Genomic DNA, 11,147 nt, shown 5'->3' on the forward strand with positions numbered 1-11,147 from the left:
CTTTCCACACGATGAACATATAATGCACTTTTGGTTTACACCAGTATCATCGTCATTTGTGCAACATCCCCATAATGCGGATCCAGTAGCCATAGTATATATTTTAAAAGTGCAATCCGAAAACTTTAACTTATATTTAAGAATTTTCCCTATGTAAAGAAGTTACTTATATATGGCTAATTAAGTTCTTATAAATAAATTCACAAACAAAACTAACTTCGACTCTGCATAGCAACTGCGTTTGTATGGCTTTCCAACTGGAATACACAGGAGCTCAACGCACCAAAATGGCCGTTTAAAACCGACACAATTAGACACAGTGCACCTCTGTGCTCTCGTGGAAAGTCCATCAATTGCTCGGGCCTTAATTGTGTTGTTTACAACTCGTAAACGGTAGGAGTCTGGATTCATTCGACCCCCGTACCACGGTACCAAAAACAAAGCATAAACTTTGGGACTATCTAACATTCGACATACATCGACGGTTATATATGAACACGTTAGAAGAAAATAAGTAAGAAGCGAATGCAGCGATCGATGGATGTGGATTGTTCGTTGAGTCGTAATGTATGTCGAAAGATTATAATTATATTACGAGCGCCAATTGTACATCGGTACTAAATTTGACTGTATTTACGCGTTTATTTTCAATTACGAAAGGGTTTTAATCCAAATGCGGTGCTTTTAATGAAAATTGGTTTGCATTTGATTTATTTAGCTTTGAAGTGAAAGGGAAGTTGGTTAAATCAATAATCAATTAGTTGCCGCTTAATTACAATTGGTAACTGTCCGAAATGGCTTTAGGGCAGTGTTGCCATGACGTTTTCTGATATTACGATAGTTCAATGTATGTATAAAGCAATATTATTATTTAATCTATTTTGTTGTATGAAATAGGTAATTCTCGTTTGAATTTGTAGGAATAACTAGTATTAAATCTAGGTTTCTTAATAATTTATGTAGGTATCTTGGTATAATATTAAGTACTTATTAACCTTTGTGAAAATTAACCATTGTCAATAAATAAACTTTTTTTTACATCAAACAATAAATAAAGAAAATTTTAAAAAAATAATTATTAATTTCCTTTTGAAAAGTATTTGAAGTTTTTACATTTTAATGAACTTACAACAAATTCGAGAAGGAATATGGCAGCCCCAGGGTATCTCTGTTCTTATTGCTTAGCTTTAATTAAATGTTCTGAATTGGAAGGTTCATTATCATGGAGTTGTATTCATTGATAATTTTATGGCTATTTGTAGAATAATGAGGGTAGCTTTGAAAAACATTCTGTTTATTATGTGTATTTATATTTATATGTATTTTCATTATGGGAGCGTTATGGGCGTTATGTATTTTCATTATGGGAGCGGTATGGGAGCGTTTAATATACATTTTTAGATATTTCTCGTTTTATTTTTTAAAATTTATTATGGCCATTTTACTCATTAGGTTAAGTACTTTCGATATCAGTTTAAAGTTTTTTGATATCTGCAATAGTTACGGAATAATCGCTTGTGCACACTTAACGATTACACCCTGTATATCTACATGTTATTTATTCACACTTGTGGGTGTGTACTCTCTTGCAAAAAAAAATCTTTATTTAACCGACTTCCAAAATCAGAGGTTCGCAAATTCAAGATTTCAGTTCACGTAAAACCTAGGATATAACTACCATTAAAAAACCGGTTCCAAACAATGGCCACTAATTAAGGCCACTGGCGACCTGTTACTTAAACTCTCGTTAAAATCCAATAAAAAAGATTTAGATATTCCTAATGGCTGTGACAGCTAACGATTGCCAACTCCTTCGATTGAGATAACGTGCTGGATGTGTTGGTGCCAGTTTGGTACACACCATATTTTTATAAAAAAAGACATGTGCGTAAAAGCTATGGTCCGGGAGCCAGCAGCAGATTTTATGACCAAGTTCCTCTCAAGCGGTAATTAGTAAAATGCATCAAAGTATAGTATTATGAAGCCTCGTGAACGTCAGCTGGAGCTCGGTTGGGGGGAAGAGCGGTTGTAGCCTCCCGTATCAGCTGACGGTTTTTCCACCAAGATACAGCCAGCTGACATATATATTTATCCACAGTTACATATAAGCTATCATCAGGTAAATTTTTGTTTGAGAGGAAATAACGGAAAATAAATTTTTCTTTAAATTTAACTTTCATGTTCGAGACACCAGCTGACGTATAATACACCATGTTGTAACCAGCTGACTATTTTTTTTCGTTGAGATATTGGGTTAGCTACAATTTGACAAATTTTTAGCTGAGAGGAAATGAATGAATGAATGTATTTTTTTTCCTATGTGCGTGGGAGGCTACAACCGCTCACCCCCCCAACCGAGCGCCAGCTGACGTTCACGAGGCTTTATAATACTATACTCTCATGCGTCTGACGAATTATCTCTTGAGAGGAAATAGTTAACCAAATTTGCACCTGGCTCCCTAACCACTAGATGCTTCCTAAACTTACATCATATTATTACAATATTATCACAGACTAACTTAAAACCAGGTCTAAAACGTATTAAAACCATGGTCTAAATAAAAGTTTAATTAGAAAATAAGTTTCAGCGTTAAACCATAGTTCACATTAGTCAAGCACAAATTTAAACCTCTGTACTAAAGTTAAGCCATGGTTTTATAATCTGGACTCTAACCAGGTCTATTTTAGTTTTCGTAATAAGACCATCAATGTTTCAACTGGGATAAGTAATTTGGAAAGGTAATTTAGACTAGCCAATCCCGTTATTTAGGAATAAGTCCGGGGTTCGAGACCAGGCGAGCGTGCAAGGAAATAAATTGTTTATTCAATTTATCTGCGCATGTTGTAACATCACCACTGCTCGAACGGTGAAGGAAAACATCGTGAGGAAACCGACATGTCGAAGAATCAAAAGTTCGACGACAAATTATGTCATCCGCCAACCCGCACTTGGCTAGCGTGGTGGATTATGGCATGCACCCTCATAGGACTTAGGAGGCCCGTGTCCCAGCAGTGGGAACGTTTATGGGCTGATGATGATGATGAGTACCTACAGTTTGATGATATGATTATGAGACTAGGAAAGCCACGTTCAGAGATTATTACCACAGATTATTACGATCCGAAATAAAACACATTACTCACAACAAAATATATTTTCCAATACATCTTTACTTTCTGTATCTATCCCATCTTGAAACTAATTTAAAATTAATTAAACGTTGTCTCCCAAAAAAACTCATGCACACTTATGAAAATTAAAATCTATTAATTATCTTTGGATGTTCTGTCCGCCCCTTTCTACGTAATGGCTTTCCAGTTACTAAAATAAGCCTCGAGCTTTCAAAGTTTCAACTCAAAAGCGATTGCTTTTAACCCATTATTCGTATAACAGACAAATTGTTTCGGCATCGAACCTGTTTTCTTGTAAATTATGAATTTTGTAAAGTTATGCGTTATAATTATAAAGGGCTTCAATAGAACTGAGTATTCATGAAGATTTTGTGTTATACGACTACTTATAATATCGAAAATTTCTAAGGAAAATGTCAGATGTTAACTCAAAAGCCTCAGAAACAAGGGTTATTATAGATTTGTTTAAAATAGAGACGTAGGTTTAAACGCAGGCTACAAATATAAAAACTGGAAAATACAATAATATACTTTTCATCCTGGACAAAGTTGGTATTGTTAGTTTGTATATACTACAAAATTATATATTAAGCTATTATATATTAGGCATACTATAGCTTTTATCTCAGACTAGCTGCGCCCCGCGGTTTCATCCGCGTGGCTCCACTTCTGTTGATCTTAGCGTGATGTTATATAGCATATAGCTTTCCTCGCTAAATGAGCTATCTAACGCTGAAAGAATTTTTCAAATCGAACCAGTAGTTCCCGAGATTACTGCGTTTAAACAAAAAAACAAATTCTTCAGCTTTATAATATTAGTATAGATTTTGAGCGCGGCGACCGAATGTATATAAATTCCGTAACGAAAACCCAAACACCCCCCACTCCAACCGGCACAGCGATGCGATGCTATGCTAGCTTTACCGCGGCAATCCTCGAGTTCCACACGTATTTTTTTTTTAAGTAAGTTTTATGTATAAGACGCTTTAATACAGGTATTTTAAGTCCGGATTTAATCATGTCAGTAGTTTTATCAATCGGCGGATTAATAAAGACTAAAGAGCCTAGGCAATTAAAGAAACGGCTGTTTTAACGAATTAGCTGCAACATATTAACAATGCACTATACTAGGTGCACTTAGTAACGACAAAAATAATGACCGCTTATCACAATATTTCATATCAACGAATGATTCAAACCGGTACGAACCAGAATATAATCGAACAAATAATAAAGCGTATTTATTGCTACAGAATCAATTAGGTGGGTATTTATAGAACTTTGTAGGTACATAAGAAAACTAGGTTCAATGCACTTCATGATATATCATAAACTGACATTTTTTAAAGGAATTCTTCAAAAAGTTTAAAAATAAAGTTAACTAAACTTTAAGTCACTGTTTATCGAGTTAACAAGTAAAGAAGATGATCAATATAGGTAAATTAGGTATATCAGATCACTGAAAATAAGTATTAAAATTTAGCATCGAGCGAACGTGTAAAAAATAATGTTGTTTTCTTATAATAGGTATCTTAATTTTATGAATGGAGCGATTAGAATCATATTGCATTTGCTTATTGGAATTATATTATTTGAAGTTTTTTCAATGAGTCATATTTAATTCATTTTTTATTCTAATACGAATCTTTTTTGACTTTTGAAAACAATTTTAGTAATTCATCTTATAACATGTTTTAATGATACCTACATATCTTTGTAAATACATACGTCATGCGACACGCACTGATTTTTTTTTAAAAAATGTACTATAAAAATATAGTACAAACTACAAACACATATAAATAAATACCTACACATGTAATAAACCGCCAATTTAAAATATTACAAAATGGCGCTTCCGTCAATATCAAATTATAGCCATGCCTAATAATTAATGAAAATTTATAGGCTTAATTACAATGATAATTAATAAAGATATTAATATAAATGACGTGACGCCACATTATTATAGAAATAATAACTAATATCGGTTTGCGGTTTCACTCTAATTTTCTTTATATTCATAAAAAAATCTATCAGTAAGCAAAATCTTGACAACAACATTTGGATAAAGCGATTTATATTATTTGTATAATCACACAAAGCATGAGACTTTTTATAAATATTATGTTATCCACCCAAAAGTGGGATATTATGTAATTATTTGATTTTAATTTTTATCTAATTTCTGAACGATTGTAATTATCTTAAAACGATCGGTCATTTAGTTGCAGTTAACACACATTGGAGCTTTAAAAATGTTTAAATAAGTAGTTACTGCAAAATTCTTCATCTGGGTATATTTTTAAGAGTAGTTTTGAACCAAATTATCTTAGCAAATTATTATAAAAAAAAAAACAGTACCTAACAAATTCCATTTATAATTAATATCTTTTTTACAGCATTTATAATATAGAAAACGATTTTAAATATAGTAGGTATTTGATTCAGGAATATCATACAATTTGTGTTATTGTGTACGTGACGCGCTTCGTTGTTGCATTATGCTACTAGATGGCGTTAGCTACACTGCTTTTAGTTCTCCTTATGTGAAAAATATTAATCCACAACAATTACATTCTAATTAATAAGTATTTTTTCCTGACCCAGATTTCCTTAGCTCCTTTGGATTCCGATTTCACTTCAACGAAGAAATTAGAATTTACGGAATTTTCATTTTAGTGATGTTTGATACGTATCGATACTTTTTCCATTTCACTTGCATGTATTATACGTAATTTGGAACTATGTATTTTTTTAACAACCACTATTCATAATACAGCTATAATCATTTGAAAACAATAAAACGAGCAGAACACATCGCTAGCAGCCACGCATCACGTTCAATTATAGATATTTGAATTTCAAAACTCAACGATGTATAATCTTAATATTATCTCATTGTCTCGAAGCCAGTAATCATGATAGCAATCGCCTTGTTTAAAGCATTGCGGTTAGAAAGTGAACCCTCGTATAAATTGGCCATTGTGCAAGGGTATGCCGAAAACCATAGTCGCTAGCGCTAGTCACTGACCTCTGAGGAAAATGTTCTATCAACTCTTTTGTTCAACGCCAGCTAAACCTATGGTTTGTATACGTTGACATTTCGGTTCGTGCTTCGTTTTAATGTTAACAGAATAATTCAATTTTATGATAGTATCAACAATAGCCTTTGAATCTTGTTAAGTTTACATTTTTTGACCGAGTAATATTATAACTTTAGTGATAGGCGAAAGCGATTTGCTTAGTATGAAATAACATTCGTACAGAAAGATGGACATTAGAGAGCATTTATTGAGCAGATAGGCGAGGGATGTCACAAAATGACGTCGCTGCCGATTCAATTTCCGCTTGGAATCGATAATATCGACACCGATTCTTGGAAATTATTATAACTGCATATCACGTAGAGAAGCTTAGTAGATACCAGATTAAATTATAACCAATGCCTACATCATTTTATATCACGCTACTATTTTCTTTTCAAGATTCGTGTTTGAATAAAATAGTGAGTGACCCAATTGTAAAAAAAACATCGAATTAATTTAATCGATAGAATCCAGGTCATTCAGAATCTCTTGGCACTCATACTGGGCTTTATCAGCGGTTGTTTTCATATTTTCATTTACGTTTAGTGCCCATTCGATTTATTTATGTGGAACGCTCGCTGATATTGTAAATTATCGAGATAGCAGCGATAAAAGGTGAAAAGTTGTAACCTGGTTATTGCTTAGATTATAGGGTCTGTATAAATGTATCGTAGTGTTGAGAGGATGAGGGTTGTTGTCGATAACCGGTTGCCAAGCGCCTCTGGTGACCGGCTCAGACTGGTTTCAAGCCAGTTCTTAAATCTATTGCTTCAACTTTCAGATTGTTTTTGCTAGCGAGTATGGTAATGTTTGGATATCATGTTCCTTTTATAAATGTGATATTCTTCATGTGTTCGGGTAAAGGTTGTACAGGAATAAGGCCCTGCGCAGACGGCACACTTTTTGTGCGATCGAGTCTGCGGCGCACAAAAAGTCTGCATGGCGCGCAAAAAGTCGGTCGCGGATTTTTCACAGACTCAACGCACACGACGTGACGACGCACATCTTCGATCATTTTGTCGGCAGAGCTGTAGGGACGTAGACGCTATGGAAATCGTGTAAAGTGTGCGCCGTCTGCGTTAGCGCGCGTTGAAGCAAACGTTCAATTCTTTTCACACACTTTTGTGCGGAGCGGCGCGGTGCGGTCTGCCCGAATTACACGGATTTTTTGTGCGCCGGACTTTTTGCGCGTCGTGTGCGTTACTGCATATAATTTCATAGGTTCTATTTTCACAGACTAAAAAGTGCGTCACGGATAGTCTGTCGTCTGCGCATGGCCTAAAGGGGTTCAACAGAAACAATCAAATAAATTTTTTGAAACTATGTATTTTTTTATAATTTCTACATTTTCTTTTTTTACTGTCTATGAAATAAATATCAATTATAAACAATTGATACACTTTATTGTTAGTTTTTGTATATTCCAAGTTTAAGAAGTATTTTTTTGTATGATTTTTTTAATGTTTTTTTGATGAAAGTGAATTCTAGGACTATGATATTGTGCGTTTTTAAAACACTGGACCCTACAAACATTTAGATTTCTTTAAAAACTGTTAGTCTATTGATTTACATTACATAGTACTGTACACTGGATGAAGAAAATGCTTTAATTCGATAATATCTCGTCATCTATAAAGGTACTGTTAGTACAAAATTTCTCTCTTTACACACTGGACTATAGAACGCTGCATTGCGCGCTGATAGAAAACAATCTTATAAAAATTACAATCTTTATATTAACTTAAATAACTTAATACTTGTTATAACTATAATAATATAACCTGAGATCTTTGCAGTATATTACAACGCGGAACTCCGCGCTCTCTCCCTCTATTGCCTCCGCTTACGACTTCACTCAACATTATAATCTGCATGCGTGCTCTCTTATTCATTAAAGTATAATATTTTCTCATTTAAATTTTATACATTACAAAAGTAGTATCACAAACAAATGTACGAACTAGTACAATTACGAAAACGTACACATATCTGATCCCTCGCGAGATCGCCTCTAATAAATACGATTACGAGACATGTAATATACGTCTACACAACTTCAGAATAGAATTGAACTCGAAACAAAAAAATACGTAACACTAAATCGTTCAGGGTATCATCAGTATCACACGCGCGGCGGCGACTGAGATCTCGGTGCGCACCTAACGCCGCCGCGACAAGCACTCGCCCAGCCACTAACAGACAGACATCCCACAATAAAATACAACAACGATTAACATAAGTGCGGAGTGCGGACGGCGCGGGCGGCCGCTACGGTGGGCAGAGCCGCGGGAGCGCGAGATCGGGGCCGCCCGCCCGCCGCGCGCGACCGGCGAGCGAAGAGCGACGCTTTGTGCCACAAAGCGCATTTCGCCTCGCCTTCGCGCGCCCTATGCGCTCCACCGCGCGCTTATTCTACAACTATACATTACATATCACGCTGTGCTTTTTTTCTCTTATTAAAAATATAATTAATATACATATAATATTGATATTTGTTAAAATAACGATACGTAGTAACGAGGAGGGCAATCAGTCGGCTCGCTCGCACGCGCCGGGGCTCACTCTGCCTGGCTTCGGAAAAGTTTTTTCTTTTCTATCGTGAACTGGGGGCTGATGATGATGGTGCCGCCTCGCGTTAAATTTCTGTAAAGAAGAGAGCTCATTAGTATGCTGCTACATAGTATTCAGACAAATAGTCCGATAAGAATAAATTTCAAATAAGAATATATCAATGAATGTCGATGCTTACTTTAAAAACTGCGGCAACAGGCTGGTCCAGTTCGTCGCATCGTGCTCCAGGTGTAAGTGGATCTCGTGCGTCGTCAACGTGTTGGGGTCGATTTTGAAAGCCGCTAACCGCCTCCCCGCCACGTCGACAATGACGGCGGCACCCCGCGAGCCGCAGGGCTCGCCCTCCGCCAGCGCCAGGGTCTGCCGCGAGGCTCTCGCGAGCAACTCGGCAGGCACCAGCACCTCGGCGGTGGCTAGCTCGCTGGCTCCCTTGGCCGCCCGCAACTCCCTCTCGAGCCTCTGGGCCAACGCCGTTTCCGTCGGAACCGGCACCGGCGCTTCCCGCCACGTCGGCCCATTCCAGGCTATAACAATAGAAACGAAACATTTATAAAATGAAATTTCAAAAAGTTAAAAGTATCGATAAAAAGTTGCATCCATGACATCCCTATTCGTTAAAAAGTAAAATAAAATTATTTAAATGTAAATTGAAAGTTATTATCTAAACTACTGAATGAGATTTATTGCAATGCAGAAAAAGAACAAGGAAAGCTACAGGGCGAGAGAGCGCATCGATCGAACAGCTGTTTCGTCAGCTGACCGTGACGTTTGGGCCTCAAGCCGACTTGACGTTGACACTACTTAACGGACGTTATAAGACAATGAGTTTTTTTTTAATTTATCAGTGTGACTGAATGTAATGGTATTGCAGCAAAAGATAAGTAGATTGTGTATTTCGTCAGAGGCCGGAGGCAGAGTGCTGCGCGCGCCGCATAGCAACACAGCTGAGCGCTTAGAAAGCCGGCTTCCCTCACCACTCGCTACAGAATAGAAAGTAGACTCACCTTTTTCACTATTGAATCCGACGTTAAACTGACTCGTAACCGGCAGGATTTCCATATTTTCCAAATTTTTACTTATATTGTACACTTTAAATACCAAAAAAATTAAAGCGTTCCGTTCCGGAACTTATATACTAGAAAAATATCACAAGTCTCTTTTGTACTGCGAATGCGCACTGAACGGCCGGCTTCACGACCGGCGACTAGTAATCGTGTAGAGATCGATTGGGAATAGAAAACGTCCGGAGTTAACACGACTTCATCAGATCTGATCTCGTAACCACAGGGTTTCGTCTCTCACCCTAGGCTCACTGTTCGACCCACCCGACCCTGTCGCTTTCTGTGACGGACTGACGCTGCCGGGAAGTGTTTTCAGTTTATATAGAGCGCCGAAGGCGGGGGTGCGGGGGGTCTCTCCGCGGCCGGCCGCGGCCTCCCCGCGCGCCAGTTCACATCGCTCGCGGCGCTGAGAGCACGTCTCTCTGTCGTTCCACCTGAGCTCTGCTCAAAAAGCCGGCCGGCGTTCTTTGTTCTCGTTCCACCGGAGGAACAAAAAGTTTTTGAAGAAATCGAAATTATTTCAAGTGTTTAACGTATGCGTGATGTAATACCGTAGCGAATACGGTATAAAAGTTGAAAAATGTGTTTATTTTAGTTTTAAGTCTAGTTCATAAGTTTGGTTTCTATTGTAACAATGTAAATGCAGACAATGTGTAAGTACAGATAAGTGTAAGATATCTGTAATGCGGTATAGATAAGCTGTTATCGGTCGAGCCGGTCGGCGACGACTTGGCTGGCCGAGTTCGAACGTCTTAGAACGTTATCATTGTACGAACATGTTTACTTAAAAAATCTAATTTGAAGAATGTAACATACAACACAACTTTATAATTTTACATACTGAAAAAAAAAGAAATAAGTATGTTATAAATTATAAAAAGTCATAAAAACGATAATATGTGTTTGTAAAACCAAGTGTTAAACTAATAAAATTGTAATGTTCTAGAAATTTCGAGAACTATAAAACTTGTCACATCGGTAGCATAAAATTATTGTCTGAAACGGGTTGCTAAAGAACCGCTTTGTACAAGGCGACTAAGACAATACCCATTGTTGTAACAAAAAAACCGCTTAGCAACTAAGTCATTATGCACCGCTTGTAATGTCATAAACTGTAAAACCACAATAAGAAACGCCCAGAATTATTAAACAGTGCAAGTTATTGAAACCGCATCGAGAGTTGCGTCAGATTACTAGAAAGTTTTTAAACAATTCTACATCAACATTTAGCTCTAATGAGCACCGGATGCTTTGAGGTCGTTACCTTTACACAAATGATGTACCAAAACTTATA

The 11,147-nt window shown here is 36.8% G+C and overlaps 1 protein-coding gene across 1 annotated transcript; it reads right to left on the reverse strand.

Moving 5' to 3' along the window:
• Positions 1 to 7,527: 7,527 nt before the first annotated feature.
• Positions 7,528 to 10,159, reverse strand: LOC149901470 (protein charybde-like). Its single transcript, XM_090112026.1, has 3 exons — positions 9,797 to 10,159; positions 8,971 to 9,316; positions 7,528 to 8,864 (listed from the first exon to the last, which is right to left on the reverse strand). Exons 1-3 carry the CDS (start codon positions 9,849 to 9,851, stop codon positions 8,780 to 8,782), a joined length of 486 nt encoding a protein of 161 aa, XP_089968152.1. The 5' UTR covers positions 9,852 to 10,159; the 3' UTR covers positions 7,528 to 8,779.
• Positions 10,160 to 11,147: the final 988 nt, after the last annotated feature.

The sequence above is a fragment of the Colias eurytheme genome, chromosome 17 (genome assembly GCF_061535395.1).
Source record: "Colias eurytheme isolate Ceu_HAF_F1 chromosome 17, ilColEury1 Martin Lab GWU primary, whole genome shotgun sequence".
NCBI lineage: Eukaryota > Metazoa > Arthropoda > Insecta > Lepidoptera > Pieridae > Colias > Colias eurytheme.

Excerpts from the sequence above, each read along its gene's own strand:
- LOC149901470 (XM_090112026.1), bottom strand. The coding sequence starts at position 9,851 with ATGGAAATCCTGCCGGTTACGAGTCAGTTTAACGTCGGATTCAATAGT. Across the intron at positions 9,317-9,796 it reads CGGATTCAATAGTGAAAAAG|CCTGGAATGGGCCGACGTGG; the intron begins GTGAGTCTACTT and ends CTATTGTTATAG. Across the intron at positions 8,865-8,970 it reads CTGTTGCCGCAGTTTTTAAA|AAATTTAACGCGAGGCGGCA; the intron begins GTAAGCATCGAC and ends TCTTCTTTACAG.